The sequence below is a fragment of the Lissotriton vulgaris genome, chromosome 5 (genome assembly GCF_964263255.1).
Source record: "Lissotriton vulgaris chromosome 5, aLisVul1.2, whole genome shotgun sequence".
In the NCBI taxonomy this organism is placed as follows: domain Eukaryota; kingdom Metazoa; phylum Chordata; class Amphibia; order Caudata; family Salamandridae; genus Lissotriton; species Lissotriton vulgaris.
In genome coordinates, this window is record NC_141693.1 from 70,412,259 (window position 1) to 70,424,415 (window position 12,157).

General features: G+C 46.4%; 1 protein-coding gene across 1 annotated transcript in view; it reads left to right on the top strand.

Moving 5' to 3' along the window:
- Nucleotides 1-12,157, top strand: part of LOC147710206 (E3 ubiquitin-protein ligase TRIM39-like) — a 184,128-nt gene that overhangs the window by 18,953 nt on the left and 153,018 nt on the right. The window contains exon 2 of the mRNA XM_086920887.1: nucleotides 8,318-8,413. Coding sequence (XP_086777013.1) covers nucleotides 8,318-8,413 — 96 coding nt within the window. The remainder of the gene's footprint in view (nucleotides 1-8,317; nucleotides 8,414-12,157) is intronic.

The following is a 12,157-nucleotide window of genomic DNA, read 5'->3' on the forward strand; positions in this document are numbered from 1 at the left end:
ATATTGTAACACAGTAGAAGCTCACTACTACTGTGGCAGATAATCACTGTGACATCATATCTGATATCCTGTTTGGATCTCAAATAAACATGTTTTATGGATGTTGCATGAAACAAAAATACATTTGTCATAAAATGTCTGGGATAGACTCTCACACATTACCCATATTAAAAATAATTGAAAGGAAAACGCTATTTGCAGCAGTCTGTTCAAGAATTATTCAAGGTCATCAGGACAAGACTCTCTACAGAACAGAGCCGATTCTACCAGGGGGATCACTCCACTCCATAGAAATGAGAATCATTGGTTCACTCATCAGCTCTGAAGATGGTTTCCTGGATATGCAGGGTGAGGAATGTACATAAAAGTCCACCATGTGTGCTTTCAGAATTAGTAATGTATGTTAGTGATTCTGAAAGCACACGTCGTGCTTTTAGACTTGCTGCTTGCCTTTTGTTAACAGAGCGTGGGTGAGGGCCGATTCTGTGCATTTTTGAAAGTATACTTGTTTATTGCAGTGCTGTATATAGGCATGACAGCTGCTGCAATTAACATGAATACTTTAAACATGCACACAATCTGCCCGCTGCCATGCGCTATTAACAAAAGGCATGCAGCAAGCCTAAAAGCACGACGTGTAGTACTTTCAGAATCACTAACATATATTAGTGACTGTGAAAGCACACATCGCGCTTTAAGGCATACTGCATGCCTTTTGTTTAGAACGCACGGGCAATTGCATGCGTTTTTGAAAGTTTTCATGTTAATTGCAGCGCCCGACATGCTAATACATGGCGCTGCATTTAACATCAACATTTCAAAAAGGCACGCAATCTGCTGCACTCTATTAAGAAAAGGGATGCAGCAAGCTTGAAAGCACAACGTGTGCTTTCAGAATAGCTGATATATATTTGTGATTCTGAAAGCACATGTGCTTTTTGGCTTGCTACATGCCTTTTTAGGTCTCGTGACCTCTCAATGCGCATGCATTGAGAGAAGCGAGACTATAGGGCTTTAAACAGACTTTAACTGACTGGCGATTTGATGCTGTGCCCGTGTGCTTTTAGGCCAATGCGCAAGCGCATTGACCTAAAATGCGCGTGCACAGCATCAAATGGTAAGCCATCTGTTGCCCAGCTTGGTGCCGCTCCACCCCCTGCAACATCAAAGGCTTTCACGGCCGGCCGGCCGTGCTTTCAGTTTCACGGCCGGCCGGCCGTGTGAAGTGCGGCCGTGTCGCATTTTTCCTCCCCCTCCCCACAGAAATGCCCTCCGTCTTATTTCTCTCTCTCTCTTAGTTAGGCCTTTTCTGAGTGTAGCGTCAAAATAGAATTACGGACCAGTTTGCTTCTCTGATCTGCCTGTGCGCCCCCTGCTGTACATTCAGAGTGTTGCACCTCTTGGATAAAATCACTGCTGTCTCCTTGAGGAAAGAATTAGAACTGTCTTTGTGTACCGCATAGGCTCTCCCGTGAGGAAGGTCCCTATTGTTTCACAATTCCTTCACTACTCTCCTTTCCCCTGGCTACCGTCCTACGTGGGTTCCAATACGCCCCATATCTGAGCGTGCATTTCAGTTAAAATGATCGAGCATGCTGGTACTGTACCCCATACGAGAATAATGGGGACAGTGAAACTACAAACCTTGGCATGGTTAGTAGAGTTAACTCATCTGGAAAACCGGGCCTGTCTCAAAGTTACCCTACTATCTGGACAGCTATGCACGGAGTATATTCCTGCCAAATGCCTATTTGTTCCACAGTCTGCCTTCCTGTCTCTTTCACTACTGTCCCTGTATGCTCTATCTCTTTGATCACCATTTTTTTCTTGTCGCAGGTAGAGGACCTTTAACGACCAATGAGACCCTCGGCAGTCAACTATAATGCTCTGCTCTGCCAGTGGTGGTATGAAAAGGTTAATGACACCGCCATAGACTTTTGGTATTGCCTCTGCAGAATGCGCTGCTCCACTCAGGTAGCTCCTCGTCACAGGTGATGGAATCTTACATATTTATTAATATCGGGACCTTTTGAAAGTTTCAATATTGAACATAATGGTTGACCTGCACTGCGCTAAAAACGAATGTTTCTAAATATAGGGTGTGTATCTCACTCTAACATACTCAGGGAATCCCTGTACGTGGTTTATGGGGCGGTTGTCATCTCACTTAGTACTGCTAAGCAGTGTCATGCCATCCTAAAATGTGGGAATGCCCGCGATAGGTAGAAAAAGTGCAGCCTAGATTGAGTAATATTCTGTCACTATATTGTGTAGTGATTACTGCTTTGTAGTATAAATCATACAAATGTCAATAAAACAAACACGCTCACATTGTATATGCAGATGTTCCCAGAGTAATATGCAACCTACTGCTATTGTTGAGTGTGGGGGGGGGGGGCTGGTTGCCATGACTAACAGGGTGCTCTTCCCCTTCATCAACAATGGACATAATAGCAGATTACACTCTGCACGTGTGCAAATATGGTTTATGCTGTGGTATTATTTTCCAGTGCACATTTTTAGGTCTCGTGACCTCTCAATGCGCATGCATTGAGAGAAGCGAGACTATAGGGCTTTAAACAGACTTTAACTGACTGGCGATTTGATGCTGTGCCCGTGTGCTTTTAGGCCAATGCGCAAGCGCATTGACCTAAAATGCGCGTGCACAGCATCAAATGGTCAGCCATCTGTTGCCCAGCTTGGTGCCGCTCCACCCCCTGCAACATCAAAGGCTTTCACGGCCGGCCGGCCGTGCTTTCAGTTTCACGGCCGGCCGGCCGTGTGAAGTGCGGCCGTGTCGCATTTCTCCTCCCCCCCTCCCCACAGAAATGCCCTCCGTCTTGTTTCTCTCTCTCTCTTAGTTAGGCCTTTTCTGAGCGTAGCGTCAAAATAGAATTATGGACCAGTTTGCTTCTCTGATCTGCTTGTTATATATATTCAAAGGCAGAATCCACAATCATTGCATACCAAATCTCACCGCTGTAATTCAAACCTCGTACTTTATTTCTGCGTAGGAGATGATTTCATTATGCCTGTCCCTTCTCTGCCTGAGGTTGTGGCTGCCAAAGGACCTTAGGTGCGTCATCATTTGAAAGAATCTGCTTAAGGTGCGAGTCGCTCGCCCCTCATACCACATCCTTGACAGCCTGCTAGATTTCATCAGACTAAACATAAGCTTCCTGAACATCTAGCCACTTTTAATCGAGATGCTGAAAGAATGCTGCAGCAGGCTTTAATCTCTTGATCCCCTGCTCTCCGCTTGGTGAGAATAATTATTTTGTGGAAAATGGAGTGTGAGGCATTGGTGTGAACTGAACCCTCTCTGCCGACAGCTCTGCTGTGCCGCCTGACTCTCTACAAACCAGAAGTGTTGCTGGAGTAATACGGCTTACGATTTTGCTTAATGTCGCCATTATTCCATTTTACGTACAGGGATGGGCGGACAGCATGGTGAGCAAGCCCAAACCAAGGTTTTGCTCATGTGCTCTGTTGCAGAGCCACAGTGTTGAAATTGCATGTATTCCTCTCTGGGAATTTCCTGATGGGCACTGATTTATTAAATCTTCCTGGGACAGGGTGATGGTCTCTCTTGTTTGAACCCTTGACAGAATAACTATTATTTTCTGTGTTGCTTTGTATTTCTGAGCCCCATATTTTAGCTCCTCTTCCGAGCACCCTATTGCACCATAACCAGGATTCAAAACCTTTCCTATTTGATAATACCGCCTGATCCATTTCTGTTAATTTTGCATAATGCAGCTGACAGGGCTTTGTCCCATTTGTGTGAGATTGCGTAGATGTGAGACAGAAACAGTGCTTTGAAGCACAAAGCTAGTTTTTTGTCTGCATAATTATTCTGCGAGCTGGAGCTCAACATATGCACTATTCTTCGTTCATCTACCCTGCAGTTTGTGTTCCTATTATCTCGCGCCTCAGCCCAGGCATACGTATCTATTACGATCATTGCGTAACGTGGCCGCTTACCAGAGTATGATCTGGCTTCAAAAGGTCAAAGGTCGTGCCAATCTTTGGCACTCCGTAAATCATCTTGGGAGTAGGCAGCATGCATTTTACTACCTTTGCAAAAACCTCACTAAGTGCATTTCCTTCATTCTTTTGGACGCTATCGGGAATAACGACATCTATATAGGCAGCATGAAGATGGTTTGGCATCCTTGCTGGGACACAGACGCTACTCACTGTGGGCAAAAACGGCCACCACTGGTACATTTTCAACATAAGGAGTCCATCAGGGTTCAGCCGTCTTGTATTCCTTATTTTAAACTTGTATTGATGATGTAAGTTTCTCGTTACAGACCTATAGTTCAGTTACTGGAGTGGATACCTGACATCATACATACACTGCAGCTCCGGGTAGTGTATAAAACGAGTGCCTTGATTATACTGTGCTAGCAGGGAGGGTGACATTATTCCTGAGGAATATCACTGACACCTCCTTGGAGGATTGAATGGGCAGACAAATGTAGACCTCAGTTTGTAGATTTTTCCCCCAAGTTTCTTTCATCCTGCCACTAGGGGATTCAATACATTGTATACATTCCACCCTTATAGATCGTTTTAACACGCACACATACTCCTTTTTCCCCTCTGCACTCCCACACACCCTTGCAAACTAGACAAGTAACTAACTCACATCCCTGCCAAGCACTGTTTTCTCATCAATAATTTTATTGTAAATGTTTACAACTAAACAACGTCCTAAAAAGACAATGAAAATATGTTTACCCTCGGCCTTAGTTTACAGAACCCAGAATTTAAAATCAAGACATATGCCATAAAGCATTCAACCCACAATGCAACACAACTTAATATCACAATTCCTGTACCAGGAATTGCATTTCCATACTAAATGACTGAGTCACTGCAATATGAAAGCACACAGAGCACTGACTCTCCCACTCACTCACTCACTGACTCTCCCACTCACTCACTGACTCTCCCACTCACTCACTGACTCTCCCACTCACTCACTCTCAACACATATTGCACTACAAATGCAATAGGTGTCACATTTGCGAAAGGAAAAGCTATTGGCATTGTAAATGACTGCTATTAATGTATGTTTTCAAAACAAACACATAAAAAAGTGTCATTTACAATGCCAATGGCTCAAACTTTCTTCACTGCCTTTGCCAGTGCTTGTTGAATTGTCGTAAGCACAGTCCATTGCAACCGCGGAGCCCAGCCATTTGAGGTGTTATTTTTTTCATACAGGCATACAGCCAAAGGGACCTAGATGTTGCTTCACACAGTACCAAGGCCATTTCACCCCCTCACCCACTCATCCTCACACACCCTCACTCACCCTCACACCCTCAACCCCCCTCACAACCCTCTCACCCTCACTCACCCTCACACCCCTCACCCTCACACCCCTCACCCTCAGACCCCTCACCCTCAGACACCCACACCCTTACCCTCACCCCCTCACCCTGACACACCCTGTCACCCTCACACCCTCACCCCTCACCCCCTCACTCACCCTCACACCCCCTCACTCACCCTCACACCCCCTCACTCACCCTCACACCCCCTCACTCACCCTCACACACCTTCACACACCCTCACACACCCACTCACCCTCACACACCCTTACCCTCACCCCCTCACCCTCACACACCCCAGTCACCCTCACCCACCCTCACCATCACACACCCTCACATCCTCTCACCCTCACAAACCCTCACCCTCACTCACCCTCACCCCCCCACAACCCTCACACCCTCACCCTCACACACCCTCACACACCCTCACCCTCTCACCATCACCCCCCTCACCCTCACACACCCTTACCCTCATCCCCTCACCCTCACACCCTCAGTCACCCTCACACCCCCTAACCCTCACCCCCTCACCCTCACCCCCTCACACCCCCTCACTCACCCTCACCCCCTCACACACCCTCACCCTCACACCCCCTCACTCACCCTCACCCTCACACCCCCTCACTCACCCTCACCCTCACACACCCACTCACCCTCACCCTCCCTCACCCTCACACCCCTCACACCACTCAGTGCTACAACACATATTGTGTTACAATAGGTGTCACATTTGCGAAAGATAAAACTATTGGCATTGTAAATAACAAAGCTATTAATTTCGCTATTATCAAAACAAGCACATAAATAAAAAAAAGTGTCCTTTACAATACCAATAGCTCAAACTTTCCTAATGCGAGACCTATTGCATTGCTGTGCTTCTCTCCCCTGCTGCACTCTCCTGCTCTCTAGAGATGTGGCCTAACGACCAGAGCTGCCATCTAAGTCACGTAAATACAAAACATGTTGCATTCCAAATGCTATAGGTGTCACATTTGCGAAAGTTATAACTATTGGCATTGTAAATGACAAAGCTATCAATTTAGCTATTTTAAAAAGCAACAAATAAATAAAATATTTGTCATTTACAAGACTAATAGCGCCAACTTTTCTAATGCGAGACCTATTGCATTTCCAATGCTTGTTTTAATAGTGCGCAGCTGGGGCAGATTGTCTGCTTTTTTTTTAAAGTATTCATTTCGATCACAGAGCCCATATTGCTTCTGCAGGGCGCTGCGATTAACATAAATACTTGTCCCTTAGGGTTGTGCTGTGTGTGTGCGCGCATCAAAGAAAACACTGCGCACTTGGAGTGACATTGGTGCGCACGCACACATTACAGGGAACATTGGATGGGATGGTAGTTTTTGAGTATGCTTTGTTTGGCTGAAGGTTTCTTGAGAAGGGGTTTGACGTCTGTGTGTTTCCATTCTTCGGGAAAGGTAGCCATAGAGATAGAGGCGTAGAAGAGGGTACTGAGCTTCTTGCTCCCAAAGTTGAGCATGTGGTAAGTACAGGGGTCCATGGGGGCTCCAGAGTGGATGGAGCTCATGATAGCTGTGGTCTTCTGTGTGGAAACTGGTTCCAGGTGGTGGGTAGGTGGTCGGGGCTTGCTTCTGTGTGAGCGAGGTGGCAGAAGAGGTTGGAGGGATGGGCTAGGGTTCAAAGTTCTTGTAGATGGTGGAGCTCTTGTCGTGGAAGAAGTCCGCCAGGGTGTCATAAAGTTCCTGGGAAGGGGAGATGATGTTTTTTGTTGACTATGGGGTTGGAGAACTCTCTGACAATGTAGAAGAGTTCTTTGCTGTGGATTGAGCTGGCAACGATGCCGTCTGCCAGAGCGCTCTTTTTCGTCTCCTTCAGGAGCTGGTGGCAGTGGTTGAGGGCTGTTGTGAAGTAGGCTCTGTTTGTAGAATCCTTGGTGTTCCATTTTCTTTCTAGTTGCTTGTAGTTGCGTTTCACAGTTTTTAGCTCGATAGTGTACCATCTGGCATGTTTGGTGGATCTTTTGCGTTTGCTGTGCTTGATGGGGGCAATTCAGTTGGTGCATCGGGTGATTCAGGCGGTGAAGCTCTGTACACCTTGTTCCAGGTTGGCTGCTGTGCCAGGGTGGGTAGTGTTGAGGTCCTTAGTCCACTGGATCACTTGACTCTTTGCTCCAGTTGCAGTGGGCGGCACTGGGTGGCTTGGGGGCGGTGCTGGGGGTCTGGTGATAACAAAGCCTGTCCAGGTGACCTTGGTAACATAACTGTACTTGTCTCTGTCGATGGCTATGAATATGGAGTCAAGCATGTGTCCGGCATTGAGTGGGACTGGTAAATTCTTGGGTGTTGCCAATGTTGTACTTGTTTTCAAGGAGGTTGGTGGTGTTGGTGACATTGAGATCGCTGAGATGGTAATTGAGGACTCCGAGGAGTCTATGGCAAACTTGGCGATGAAGTCTGGAATGGCTTTGCGGAAGCTGGGGAGTGCTCCTAGAGGTCAGTAAGCGAGGGTGCCCCTGATTGATGGTGGATTTCCCATCTGCTTAAAATTGAGGTTATTGCACTTGTAAAACTTGTTAGCTTGGATATTTTCACTTGATTCTATGCTGTTCTGGAATATTTCATGAAGTCTCTTGGACAAAGTTTCTTCTTTAGTGCCAAGTCTAAATGTTTCCATGTATTTAGAGATAAAGTGTGCACATTTCCAAGCAGCAGTAAGTGCCAGTGATGAAACTAGTTTACTTGGATCTGGGATTCTGGTACTGGGCCCTTCTGTGCAAGAAAATGTCCAAAAAAGTGACACTTCTGTCTGTGCCTCTGTCTGTGATACTTGGGGTCGGGGAATATAATCCCGATATGTGTGACTTGTACTTACAGTATTAATATATGACTGGTAAGTACAGTCTAGGTACATGAGACAGGTACTTTAGGGACTCTTGTAAGTATGATCACACTGTACAGATCAACATGTATTTCATGCACCTTCATTCTCAGGTAAAACTTCAAGAGTGGCTGCATTTTCTGAAGAAAGAGGAGGAATATTTACTGGAGTCTAAAATCAAGGAAGAGGAACAATATAAAAGCATGCGGGTGAGTGGCTGCAGTCAGTGCTGTGTCTCTGTATATGTCTGTGCCCATGTCCTTTTGCGGCCTCTTTAAGTTCAACACACACAGAGGCTGATGAGTCGCCCTACAGACTTGGTCATGGTCCCCACCAAATAAATATACAGACCAGAGTCAATGAGCTTGGATATTGGGTTTAAAATCAGTCAATGAGTTGTCCTAAACGAATTCTAACCTTAAGGTGTGAGTATGTGTGCACAGGTGTAGGGTTATTTGACTTTGAGAATGTCAGTTTGTACCAGCATGTGTGCATGTTCACACTTAGTTGGATGTGTCTAAGTATGTGTTCATGTATGGAGAGTCCTGGAGTTATCTGTGGGAGTGCATGCATGTCTGCGCCTCTCACTCTGTCTGTCGGTTTTTGGGCTTGGATTAGTGCTTGTGAGTGTGTGCATATGCATATATAGATTTTGAACCTCAGAGTATGCAAATACATGTGCATATCTGTGTGCATTTGTGTTTGACTGTTGTGTATGCTTTAGGCTGGATATATTGGCTGTGAGTTTGTACCTGCCTATGGGTTGCATATTGCAAGGTCTGGTTGCATTTGTGAGTGTGCACATATATGTGTGCATCTGTGAGTGTGTGTATACATATGTGTGAAGTTCTGCATCTGTGTATGAGTATATGTTTTCATGGATATGTGCCTCTTTGAGTCTGTGTATGCATGGACTGAAGATATCCATCTGTACGTTTGTACAGAATTTGTGTGCGAGTGTGCACATTAATGTGTGCATCTGTATGAGTGTGTACCTCTGCGGATGTGTGTATGTATGGATCTGGAGTTACCTATCCATCCATCAGACTGAGCAAGCCTGGAGTAAGACCCTTCCTAAACCAAGGTTTTAGCAATGCATTCATGCTACGGTATTGTATATACATCCTAGAACCACAGATCATCCAACAGAGTTCATCAAAGTGATAAAGCAAGCATGGAAGCTCCAACATTGTGTAGATGAGTTTTAACCCACGATTGTTCATCTAAACCAAATGCCCTCTAATCTTAGCACGTTTCGGGACATGTACATTTCCTTCTTCAGGACATATGCATTTCTTCTAATTCTAGAAATTACATGGGCACAGCTCAGCTTCAGCCACTGTTCTTGGACATTCTCTGTTCTGCTCAATCCTCATTGCAAGGTTTTTCTGCAACAGTCTCATAAATCGGCCATAGTTTGACGTGTCAAATTTTATGCCTTCATTAGACTTCTCTAACAGGGATAGGCCACAGCTGACTGGAATGTCCCAGGATAACTAGTGCATTGAACCCTGTCTGAGGAAAGAAGAAAGGGCAGGCCGCTAACGTGGACTCCCCTTCAGCATGGTGCACATTTATTCCCACTCTGCCATGGCTGCAATATTTCAGCGTTGAACATGGGCATCTGTAGTGATAAAGGTAAAAATACGTGTCTATTGGCTTGGAAGCTCTATCCATCCTCCACCTTGTACCATCCTAAACTAGAGTGCCAGACAAAATGGATGCCACAAGCTCAATACTCCTACTCTCACCATACACAGATTCCTAGTACCACACATGTGGTACACATTTACCATACCGGCAAGCACTGGTCATACACATGGAAGGTTAGCGCAATGGTCTGGGCTCACACCAAAGCCGTACAATACAGGACTCTAAAAATCATTAAAAGGTCACTAGACCTGCAGGTCTAGTGACTAGAAATATCTACCTGACCTATCTGTAATGCACTTGACCTTTATCTCAAAAAGCAGAGTAAATGTGAAAAGTTAACAAGATTTAATGGCATTATTATTGCTCATTCATTTAGTGGGCAATAAAGATGCAATAAATATGCCTTTAAATCTTGCTATCTTATCACATTTGCTCTACTTTCGCAGGCAAAGGTCAAAAGTCAGATGGTCTTCCCACTCGCCAGAAAGGGCGAGTAGGACCTAAAAATAGCTTGTCCTAAAAAAATCTAGCTTGCAAATGCGAGTGGGTTTTTTGAGCCCTGCAGTAGACTGTACTCTCATCGGACACATGAAAAAGGTTTGGTCATAACTAGTGATCCACGACATGTGGTGCTCCTGGGAAGTAGCAGTGGTGCGGGGTGGAGGCGGGGTAGGGTTAAGAAAAAATCCACTTACCTGCCGACCGCCGGCTGAGTGGCCGCCGCCTCTCCTCCGTCCTCTTCCTGGCTTCTCCTGTGCAAATAGGAAGTAAGAAGCACCCGGGCTCCCATAGCCAATCCCAACGCTGCAGTGCAGTGTTGTGACGATCGGAGCGCCATGGTTTGACGCTCTGCCAGGGAATGGGAGGTTGGGAATGTTCTTCACCTATGCTGTAATGCAGCCTGGGTGCGGAACATGCAAAGTGGGCATGACTGTTTGGCCGGCCAAAAGGGCCAATCGAACATTCATGCGCACTTGCATATTGCCAACCACTCCTCCCCCTGCTCTGAGAGCCGAGCAGATCCGCCCGCCAAGACCCCGCAGCAGGAACAAATGAAATGATAATAATGTCCAGTTATTATAATTGTAATTTTCCTATTTTTACACTATGGAAAGCAGTGGGGCGACACTCTGCCAGGACTAGTGACCCAATACAAGAACACAACACCACCAGGACTGGTGTCACATCACAGGAGCACAGCCCTCTACCAGCAGTGGAGACATACCCGAATCCACAACATTTCCAGTCCTTCTCGGTGACACAAGAAAGACACATCTCTCTCCACTGCAGAAACCCTCCTATTCCTGCTGGGGGGAGATGTACCTCACCTGATAACACACAGGCTCCTGCTCTAAGCTACAGTGTGACATACCTCACCTGATAACACACAGGCTCCTGCTGTGAGCACAAGTGTGACATACCTCAGCTGATAACTCACAGGCTCCTGCTCTAATCCACAGTGTGACATACCTCACCTGATAACACACAGGCTCCTGCTCTAAGCTACAGTGTGACATACCTCACCTGATAACACACAGGCTCCTGCTCTAAGCCACAGTGTGACATACCTCACCTGATAACACACAGGCTCCTGCTCTAAGCTACAGTGTGACATACCTCACCTGATAACACACAGGCTCCTGCTCTAAGCCACAGTGTGACATACCTCACCTGATAACACACAGGCTCCTGCTCTAAGCCACAGTGTGACATACCTCACCTGATAACACACAGGCTCCTGCTCTAAGCCAGAGTGTGACATACCTCATCTGATAACACACAGGCTCCTGATCTAAGCTACAGTGTGACGTACCTCACCTGATAACACACAGGCTCCTGCTCTAAGCCATTGCGTGACATACCTCACCTGATAAAACGCAGGCTCTTGCTCTAAGCTACAGTGTGACATACCTCACCTGATAACACACAGGCTCCTGCTCTAAGTTGCAGTGTGACGTACCTCACCTGATAACACACAGGCTCCTGATCTAAGCTACAGTGTGACGTACCTCACCTGATAACACACAGGCTCCTGCTCTAAGCCATTGCGTGACATACCTCACCTGATAACACACAGGCTCCTGCTCTAAGCTGCAGTCATGGGCGTCCGCAGGGGAGGGCAAGGGGGGGCACTTGCCCCCCCCTGGAACACAGGTCCGTCACTATTGACAGCCCCCACAGTGGTGTTTGTCTGCAGGGCCGTCAATTTTAAAAGCGTGAGAAAGCGCTTGCAATGACGGCCCTGCTTGATGAGTGGGGAAACTGCTGCTGATGGCAAGAGAGAAGGTCGGGGCCTGGCT